The sequence below is a fragment of the Drosophila miranda genome (genome assembly GCF_003369915.1).
Source record: "Drosophila miranda strain MSH22 chromosome Y unlocalized genomic scaffold, D.miranda_PacBio2.1 Contig_Y2_pilon, whole genome shotgun sequence".
NCBI lineage: Eukaryota > Metazoa > Arthropoda > Insecta > Diptera > Drosophilidae > Drosophila > Drosophila miranda.
Window position 1 is genome coordinate 8518179 of NW_022881614.1, and position 10449 is coordinate 8528627.

Sequence of the window (10449 nt, forward strand, 5' to 3'; positions counted from 1 at the left end):
AAATGAGACGGTGTATTTTGGTATATTTCTAAGAGTCCGACCGTATATTTGATCGATAGGTTCACGGTAACACTGATAAGGTAAATAAATATTTCGTAAATAAATAAATTAATAGATCCGATTTATGTAAATCTGGAGAGATTCAAGTCCCTGCTACTGCTGAAGTGAACGCCGGATTGTCCTCTCCCCGTGCGCTGCAGGCTGTGCTGCTTGGCGTGGTGGAAATAGTGGGCGTAAAAGTGGGTCCAACTCCTGCTAATAGATACAAAAACACAGATTTGTGACAACGAATCCAAAGGCCAAACTGACCAATCAGTCAAACAAAAAACCACGGAACATGTAAATAATATTGAAAATGTTCGTAAAAATTTATACTTACCACCTCATTGTATACAGGGGCAAACACAGAACTGCGCAGCAAGATGCCATATTCATCGCATTTATGGAGAGACACCCAATGATAGCCAAAAACTACCTCAAGGGTGATAAGCTGGCAGCTGAAGCCGCCTGGAAGCGGCTTTCAAAGGAGTTAAATAGCGTGGGTCCGCCTGTCAAAGAAGTTTGTGAGTGGAAAAGAGTAAGTGCCGAGCAATTGCGCTATGTTCCGTCATCTCACTTGGCTCTTGATAGGTATGGAAAGACTGGAAAAGCTGCATTCGTAAAAAGATTAACAATAACAGGCTGGAAGATTCAAATGCCTGCGGCAAAGGCTCGCTGTATCAGGATACACTCCCTGCTCTAGAGGATGCAGTGGCCGTGATCTGTGACTTGTATGATAAGCCCGACAGAGTAGTCGAATCTCGTCCAAAGGCACGTCCTGAAATTTCCAACCGTTTGCAACTGCAGGACATCAAGACCGACCACGACGAGGTCACAGCCACAGATGACGGTAAGACAAAAATATCAAGCCGCAAAAAATGTATACTATTTTTTTTTATGTAAAGATGATGAGGAAGAAGATGACTGCTCCAGCCGGATCAATGACAGACATATGGGCGTGAAATTGAAGCGCACTAGCACTTCGCAAACTCCATCTGCCAAAAAGCGCAAGCTGGTTCAAAATTATGTAAATGAATTAGAAATTGAACACGAGAGCACGGTGCCGATGCTAATGGACATTGCAAAGGAGCTGCGGGACATGAATAGACAAACTCGCTTGAACGCCCAGCGCACAGAAGCCAATACGGACGCGCTTTTGGCTCTAGGCACACAGATCTCAGACCTAATGCAGCAACAGCTCAAGGAGCGCAAGCGTCTTAATGCTATAATGGAGAAATTTGTTCTCAAAATCGAAACAACCGACTAACTAGTTTCACTATTTTAATTATGGTTTGCTAAAGAAAATATTGAAAGTGTCCCTCAAGACCCAATGTTTGACCAGGAAAGAAAGATCTGTCCACTTTTTCAAACATTTAAGATTATTATAATTAATGTAAACTAGGCGCATAATGGGGAACCATGGGCATTTTTGAGAGATGTGAAACGTCGATTGGCCAAACGATAAAATAAACAATTTGTCTGCTTTGGAAAATATTTTGATACTCAACAGACACGCAGTTGGTTTTGGCGGGAACCTTTTGAATTGAATTTTCTTGTCAAAATTGTGTAGTGTACTATTTTTAAATCCCAATATCGTTTCTGGGTCTTTCGTTCAACGGTTTCCGGGTCAGAGGCTCACGAATACAATTATTGATGAGCATATGAATGGGAAATTATGCATTAATGACTATGAACTATACAATTCTTAAATAAGCTGCTTTTATAGTATTGCTAGTTAGGCTTGCAAAATGAAATAAAGTTCATATATATATAGTTGCACATATATAATTTAAGCGCATTAACATAAATATGAGCCTCTATATGTCACGATTTTACTATTTTTAAATATATTTAATTCTATAATTTATTTTAAACACCATGTCTAGCTCACACACCTTGCAAATTTGTATGCTTTTTGTAGAATTTTCCAGTATTTTTCAAGACGCGCTTTGGAGTCACCCTCTTGTCCAATGCAGCAATGTACAAATTTTAATTTTATAAGCAATAAAATAAAAGGTGTCCTTAGAATTAACCAATCTTGTTGAGAGTAGATTCATCAATCGGATACAATTATTTTTCCATGGAAGGGGGAACGAGGAGTATGATGGAGTTTGGTATATTATTGGTATTTTTTGAAACTGTGAAGTGTATTTCGGTATATTTCTGAGCAAGCCAGCTGGCGCGGATTTCATTTTTATACCCGATACTCAAAATGAGTATTGGGGTATATTAGATTTGTGGTAAAAGGGGAAGTGTGTAACGTCCAGAAGGAATCGTTTCCGACCCCATAAAGTATATATATTCTTGATCAGCATCAATAGCTGAGTCGATTGAGCCATGTCTGTCTGTCCGTCCGTCCGTCTGTCCGTCTGTCCGTCCCCTTCAGCGCCTAGTGCTCAAAGACTATAAGAGCTAGAGCAACGATGTTTTGTATCCAGACTTCTGTGATATGTCACTGCTACAAAAATATTTCAAAACTTCGCCCCGCCCACTTCCGCCCCCACAAAGGACGAAAATCTGTGGCATCCACAATTTTAAAGATACGAGAAAACCAAAAACCAATTTCTATTTGGCGCTTAAGTTTGGTGGGATGTTTTTGGGATTTCCTCTGATGGGATTTTTCCTCGCCACAATGTCCTTTTTCAGCTCAACAGTGTCCCAACATTCAATTTGTATGGGCCAGACTCATGCAACATTTTGGATACCCTGGGGAAATGGATGTTCTAGAATTGTTAATATGTTTGTCATCCCAGGCAAAAACAATTTATTTTCAATATATTTTAATATTATTCAATATTATTTAATATTATTTTCAATATTTCAACGATATTTTAAAGCTTATTGTCTTCTTGGTCCCTACAAGAATAGGTATCAGGATCGAGATATATATACAAAACACTCATCATATACATGAATATGTCAAAAAAAATGTAAATTTGAGAAAAGGTCTTTATTAGTTACGTTTTATCTTCAAATCAATATTTATACTTTCATATAAAATTAACAAAATAGTGTGTACAAAGGCCTATACTACGGCTTACACGCAATATAGCGACTCTTTTTTTTGGTGAACTTTTTCGTTTTAACCTTTTTTTACAATAAATACAATAAAAGCAAGGATTAAAAACTATCCAATCTTGTAGAAAATTTATTCATCAACAGGATAAAACTATGTGGGCATTGCTGAGAGATTTAGTTAGTCAGCATTATTCAAGGGATATCAAAATTGAGCAATTTCCTTTTTCGTTTGTTTTGATAGACCTATTTCGCTACTTGTTTTTTGTTTGACTTATTTCGCTAAAACCAAGTATTAAGAATAAGCCAGTTAAGTAAAAAATTGATTGATAAAGCGTATAAAATTATGTGGGCCTGGCTAAATGTTCTATATAGCTAGTAATATTCGTCGGAATATCAAAAACGAGGAATATGTAAAATAGAACTTGAATTCGTCAGTTTATTTACGGTATATTTTTAAAATGAGGCGGTATATTTCGGTGCTGTTCTGAGGGTCATACTGTAGAAATACTGGTTTTCGCCGCGCTCCCATGGTATTTTTGTCAATTTCATCAATCTATTAATTTAATTTTCAATGCTATATAGAAATCCAATAAAAGCAAGTATTTCGAATAGGCCAATCATGTATAGAATTGATTCATCAATCGTACAAAATTGAGTGGGCATGGCTAAATGTTCTGTATAGATAGTATTATTCAACGGAACAAAGAACTGGTCGTTTTTTTTGAATCGTTTTTGAGTTCGCCACAGTTCGTTTTAGCAACAATGAGTCCTATTCCATACACACTGTTGCGGCACCATTTCCTTGAAAACTGTATTTTAGTCATAATAAAATACATTAAGGTAATTAAAAGAAGCAATCTTGTAAAAAATGTATTTATCTATGGGATAAAGCTAAGTGGGCATCTATATAGCTTGAAATATAGGCAACACCCGATTCGCCGCAGTTTCGCTTTTGCAATAATGAGTCTCATTCCATACACAAACATGTTGCTAATTCCATGCACACATAACCTGGGGGAAATTGGATGTTATAGATTTGTGAATATGTTTGTCTTCCAAGGCTCAGTAGGTATCAGGATCGAGATAAATATATACAAGATACTAATAATACACATGAATAAGTCAAAAACATATCAATTTGAGAAAAGGTCTTAATAAATTGCGGTTGATCTACATATAAAATTAACGAAATAGGGTGCACAAAGGCCTATACACGTATCATGTCTTCAAATACTAGCAACATTGCGACTGTTTTTTTTGTTGAACTATTTTGTTTAAACCTTGTTTTAGTCAAAATACAATAAAAGCAAGGACTAAAAACTAACCAATTGTGTAGAAAATGTATTCATCAATGAGCTAAAATTATGTGGGCACGGCTAAATGTTCTATATAGCTGGTAATATTCGAATATTACGAGGAATATATAAAATAGAACTTGAATTCGTCAGTATATTTACGGTATATTTTTAAAATGAGACGGTGTATTTTGGTATATTTCTAAGAGTCCGACCGTATATTTGATCGATAAGTTCACGGTAACACTGATAAGGTAAATAAATATTTCGTAAATAAATAAATTAATAGATCCGATTTATGTAAATCTGGAGAGATTCAAGTCCCTGCTACTGCTGAAGTGAACGCCGGATTGTCCTCTCCCCGTGCGCTGCAGGCTGTGCTGCTTGGCGTGGTGGAAATAGTGGGCGTAAAAGTGGGTCCAACTGCTGCTAATAGATAATAAACTAATAAACACAGATTTGTGACAACGAATCCAAAGGCCAAACTGACCAATCAGTCAAACAAAAAACCACGGAACATGTAAATAATGTTGAAAATGTTCGTAAAAATTTATACTTACCACCTCATTGTATACAGGGGCAAACACAGAACTGCGCAGCAAGATGCCATATTCATCGCATTTATGGAGAGACACCCAATGATAGCCAAAAACTACCTCAAGGGTGATAAGCTGGCAGCTGAAGCCGCCTGGAAGCGGCTTTCAAAGGAGTTAAATAGCGTGGGTCCGCCTGTCAAAGAAGTTTGTGAGTGGAAAAGAGTAAGTGCCGAGCAATTGCGCTATGTTCCGTCATCTCACTTGGCTCTTGATAGGTATGGAAAGACTGGAAAAGCTGCATTCGTAAAAAGATTAACAATAACAGGCTGGAAGATTCAAATGCCTGCGGCAAAGGCTCGCTGTATCAGGATACACTCCCTGCTCTAGAGGATGCAGTGGCCGTGATCTGTGACTTGTATGATAAGCCCGACAGAGTAGTCGAATCTCGTCCAAAGGCACGTCCTGAAATTTCCAACCGTTTGCAACTGCAGGACATCAAGACCGACCACGACGAGGTCACAGCCACAGATGACGGTAAGACAAAAATATCAAGCCGCAAAAAATGTATACTATTTTTTTTTATGTAAAGATGATGAGGAAGAAGATGACTGATCCAGCCGGATCAATGACAGACATATGGGCGTGAAATTGGAGTGCACTAGCACTAGGACATGAATAGACAAACTCGCTTGAACGCCCAGCGCACAGAAGCCAATACGGACGCGCTTTTGGCTCTAGGCACACAGATCTCAGACCTAATGCAGCAACAGCTCAAGGAGCGCAAGCGTCTTAATGCTATAATGGAGAAATTTGTTCTCAAAATCGAAACAACCGACTAACTAGTTCCACTATTTTAATTATGGTTTGCTAAAGAAAATATTGAAAGTGTCCCTCAAGACCTAATGTTTGACCAGGAAAGAAAGATCTGTCCACTTTTTCAAACATTTAAGATTATTATAATTAATGTAAACTAGGCGCATAATGGGGAACCATGGGCATTTTTGAGAGATGTGAAACGTCGATTGGACAAACGATAAAATAAACAATTTGTTTGCTTTGGCAAATATTTTTATACTCAACAGACACGCAGTTGGTTTTGGCGGGAACCTTTTGAATTGAATTTTCTTGTCAAAATTGTGTGGTGTACTGTTTTTTAATCCCAATATCGTTTCTGGGTCTTTCGTTCAACGGTTTCCGGGTCAGAGGCTCACGAATACAATTATTGATGAGCATATGAATGGGAAAATTATGCATTAATGACTATGAACTATACAATTCTTAAATAAGCTGCTTTTATAGTATTGCTAGTTAGGCTTGCAAAATGAAATAAAGTTCATATAAGTTAATTTTATCCTTATTCGAAGGACAAAATAAAAGATTATTTTGATTCTGTTCACATTAGCGAAGTGCTTTTATTGAATATCAGAATGTGACTGCTTAAATCTAGAATTATAATTCTTAAAGAAACCTATCGATGAACGCGGCAGAGGAACTTCGGCAGAGGCCGAATTGTTGGGGTCTTCAGAATTATTGTAGGCGGCGGCGTCAGTGGCGACAGCGGAGTTGCAGTTATTGACCGGCAATAGGAAGTCAATGTTGCTGGTCGATGTTGGGGGTGAAGAACAGCGGAGTCATCAGAAATGCATTGTCGACATTATCGCAGTCGCGACGTCGAAGGCGGGGTGGGGGCGATGGTTTCTCGTGAAGTGCTGACTTGAAGTGGAGCGCATAAGCACTTCCAGAAATACAATGTTTCGGTTCTTGTTTTAGGCAGGAAATGGTTTTTACTTTTTGTGTAAATTGTGACAGAATTCTTGCGCATTGTTATTACAATTGGGTAATAAACTATTGGGCAAGAATTTTTATACTTTTTTCTGTTTTAATTGGAAATAAGAGTATTGAACTCTTAGGGTGTTAACTCTTCCCCTCTTATTTCATTTGTCCTCAAATGAATTTTTAGAAATATGGTATGTTATTAAATTCAAGATTTTGGTTTGTGTTTGTTGGTATCTTTGTATCGGTTTTGATTTTGATGTCTGGTATTTCTGGAGGAATGTTGAGTATCACTTTTTGTGGTTTTCGACACACATGTGATATTATGATCAGTATTATTGCAGTTATAAATAGCGTAATAAGAGTCATACTATTTATTGAGGAGTGAGTTTGAAGGAAGTTTAAGTGTTTCGTATTGTTGATGTGAAGTTCATCGAGTGCTTTGAGAGAAAGTATTTTTATGGGTTTTTCTTGCAATGGGCCTACTTGTACGATTGGAGTTTGTGGTTTGGTTATAGTTTTGTGAATGCTTGTAAATTTCTTTTCGCTAATGTTTATTGTATCGTTCCAGTACTTTAGTATGTACGTGCCCCTTAGTTTTTCATAGCCGTTTTGCCATTTTATTGTTCCGTTGAAGTTATTTAGGAGGAGTGAGTCGGAATCTATTTCTTCTATAGGTTCGATGTGTTCTGTATTGCTGTAGTTACACGAGGAATCTTTCCCTATCAATAATCTACTAATACAGTTATCGTGGTTTAAGTTGATTACATTATTTGTTTTGCAAATTTTTACGTTATTGTAGTCTTTACATGGTTTACTAATTCCGTAAGTGTTCAATTCATTAATAAATATTTCTTGGAAAGGTAAATTAACAATGAGGTTTTTTCGGACGACCGGTCGAATAATGATATCTTTATAGGTTTCTTTTTCTAACTTAGGGATCTTAATAATATAGAGTAATGTGTTTTTATTATATAAAATTGAGACGTCTGCAAACTCAAGCATTTCTTCTATTGAATTGAGTGGGGTTAGTATTTCCTTAAAGTTTTCTTTAATTGTCTCTATTTCGTTTTCGTTAAAAAGGAATGTGTTTACTATATTTATTTTTGCCCATTGAATTGCATATTTTACATTGATTAGTTCTTCTTTTATAAGTCGGGTTTGAATTTGTAGACTAATGGCTATTTCGTTGCTGAATGAATTGTCTTTTTTTATTGTATTCAAGAGTCTATTGTTTATTTCTGTGAGTTTGTTTATTCGTTTCTCAAATTGTGTATTTATTACTATTTGCTTATTATAATTTGAAATTATTTCATTAAGATTATTTTGGATCATATTTAGGTCATCATGATCGGGACTTCCGGCTATATATTTCCATGCCGTGCCGATCATATCTATAGATCTACTGTGTCGAGTGGGTGTAAGTGTATTTAATATAAGGCAAGTTTGGTTTATTTCATGGTCCAAGGTATTATAAAATTCATTATTTTTTAGGTCTTTTTCTATGTACCAAAGAGTTTGGTCTAGAGTTTGTTTTATTAGTGTTAAATCTATAACATGAATTAGTTTTGTATGTTCTGAGGTTAGTTTGCCTGTTTTAGTATGAATGGTTAAAACATGGCTATCGGTATAGTTGGTTATTTCGATAGATCCAGCTACTAATTGTAGGAGGAGTAATGATGTTATCAATCTGGAAGAGAATGAAGAATATCGTAAAAAAATTGTATTTTCCGATTCGTGGTGCTATAATCGGATGGAACCCGCAATCGGATAAATCTTTTAGTTTTGGGTGTAGTTATTTCATATAATATAACCTTTAGTCATTTTAATACGGACATGGACATGGACCTATGAATATCGGACAGTTATTAACTTTTTATGTTACTTTTGTGAACAATTTTTCCTGACACAGTTTTAATTGTAGTGTTATTGTCTTCTTTTACTATTTCTTTTTTAAATCTTGGAGACAATTTTGATCCTAACCGTGTGTTTATTTTTACGAATATTTCTTGACCTGGTGAGTATAGTATTATCGGTTTTTTTTTCTTGTTGTGATTTTTCAAATCCGAGTCCTGTTTGTTTTTAAGTTTGTCAATATTATTTTGTCGGCTTATTTCGTATTGGTCAGGATTTGTTGTTACGTTTCTACCAAAGAATACTTCTAACGGTTTTCTGTTGGTTACTGAGTGTATCGAGAAATTGTACTCGTAAATGGCCTGATTCAGTAATTCTTGAAATGTGCTATAGATTCCTTTACTTTTTAAACACCGCATTATTTCTGAGAGGGTTGAATGGAATCTTTCTACCTGTCCATTTACTGAGCTTTTGTAGGGTGGAGCTGTAAATATCTGAATTCCCAATTGGTCTTTCATCATAAACGGTATGGAAGCTGATTTTAAGGATTTTTCATTGTCAATTACTACATTTTTTGGTACGCCGAAATAAAACAGAATATCATGCAGGGATGGTTTTATATCTTCGATGGATTTGGATTTGATGATTCTTCCTTGGGCTAATTTGGAAAATTTGTCTATTGCTGTCAAAACTAAATTTCTTTCTGTGGAATAAATATCAATGTGAATAGTGTGACCTGGATATTGTGGTATTGGTGTTTCCACGATTTCGGGATTAGTGGGGTGTCTGTCGTATTTTACTTCCTTACAAATCTGACACTGCTTTACTATAGTGGAAATTTTCTGTTTCATTTTTGAAAAATAGAATTTTTCGATGAGTTGTTTTTGATTTTCTACGGCATTCCTGTGGGCCCTGTTGTGATCTTTTAAGATCTCTTCTTCTTGTTGGCTTTCGTTACTTAGATCTTCTACTCTACTTTGTGTGAATCTAACTTTGTATTGGAAGAAATTTGATGGGTATATTTTTTGCATTTGTCCCATAATATGTTCGGTTGTTTGAATTCCATTAATAACGGAGGGGTTAAGGTATTGTTTTAATATTTGTGAATGTGTTTTGTGTAATTTCATGTCGATGAAATGTTGGAAATGGTATACTAAATTTGTAATTATTTTCGTTTCCTGGAATTATAAAGATTTGGTTTTTAAAAGCATTTATTGGTATTTCCATACTATGAATTAACCTTTCGGAGGAACTTTGGTTACTATGTTGTGTCGTGATGGAGTTTATTTCCTTGATTCTGGACAAAGAGTCAGCTACTACATTGGCTTTTCCTAGTTTGTAGATTAGCTGATAGTCGTACTCTTCCAAAAATGTTCTCCATCGTTTTATTCTCGCGTTTCCATTCCAATCGCTCATGGAATGGGTTAAGGGTTGATGGTCGGTGTAAATTTTTACCTTTGCTCCCCCATAGAGATAATTTCTCAAAGACTTCAATGACCATATTATTGCTAGCATTTCTTTTTCGTTTGCTGCATAATTTTCTTCGGCTTTCGAAAGGGTTCGGGAAATGAAGGATATTGGTATGTCATTTTGAGCAAGAACTGCTCCTAATGCGAAATTTGAGGCATCTGTTGTGAGTTGAAACTCTTTATTGAAATCTGGGTATTGTAAAATGACTTCTGTCGAAATGAGGGTGTTCTTGAGTTTTTTGAAAGCTTTCATTGCCTCTGGGTCAAGGTGAATGATTTTTTTGCTCGAATTGTTTTTAGATACGCGACCATCTTCCCCTCTTAATAATGAGGTAAGTGGTTTGGCTAGCATTGCATAGTTATTTATGAATCTTCTATAGTAACCGGACAATCCTAGGAAGGATCTGAGATCCATTAATGTTTTCGGACAAGGATACTTGGAAATGGCTTCCACCTTTGCAGGAT

The 10449-nt window shown here is 36.1% G+C and overlaps 2 protein-coding genes across 3 annotated transcripts; both read left to right on the plus strand.

The window, feature by feature from the left end:
* Nucleotides 1-66: 66 nt before the first annotated feature.
* On the plus strand, nucleotides 67-5784 carry LOC117192703. Of its 2 annotated transcripts, XM_033397439.1 has the most exons (5): nucleotides 67-339; nucleotides 397-577; nucleotides 631-889; nucleotides 945-1138; nucleotides 5560-5784. In XM_033397439.1, coding segments are annotated over exons 1-5 (804 nt in total). In that variant the 5' UTR covers nucleotides 67-337; the 3' UTR covers nucleotides 5728-5784. The 2 variants fall into 2 exon arrangements, with proteins under 2 accessions (XP_033253330.1, XP_033253331.1); XM_033397440.1 differs by lacking the exon at nucleotides 5560-5784 and having other exon boundaries at nucleotides 945-1587.
* Nucleotides 4582-5570, plus strand: LOC117192705. The gene is made up of 4 exons (XM_033397442.1): nucleotides 4582-4872; nucleotides 4930-5110; nucleotides 5164-5422; nucleotides 5478-5570. Coding segments are annotated over exons 1-4 (465 nt in total). The 5' UTR covers nucleotides 4582-4870; the 3' UTR covers nucleotides 5501-5570.
* Nucleotides 5785-10449: the final 4665 nt, after the last annotated feature.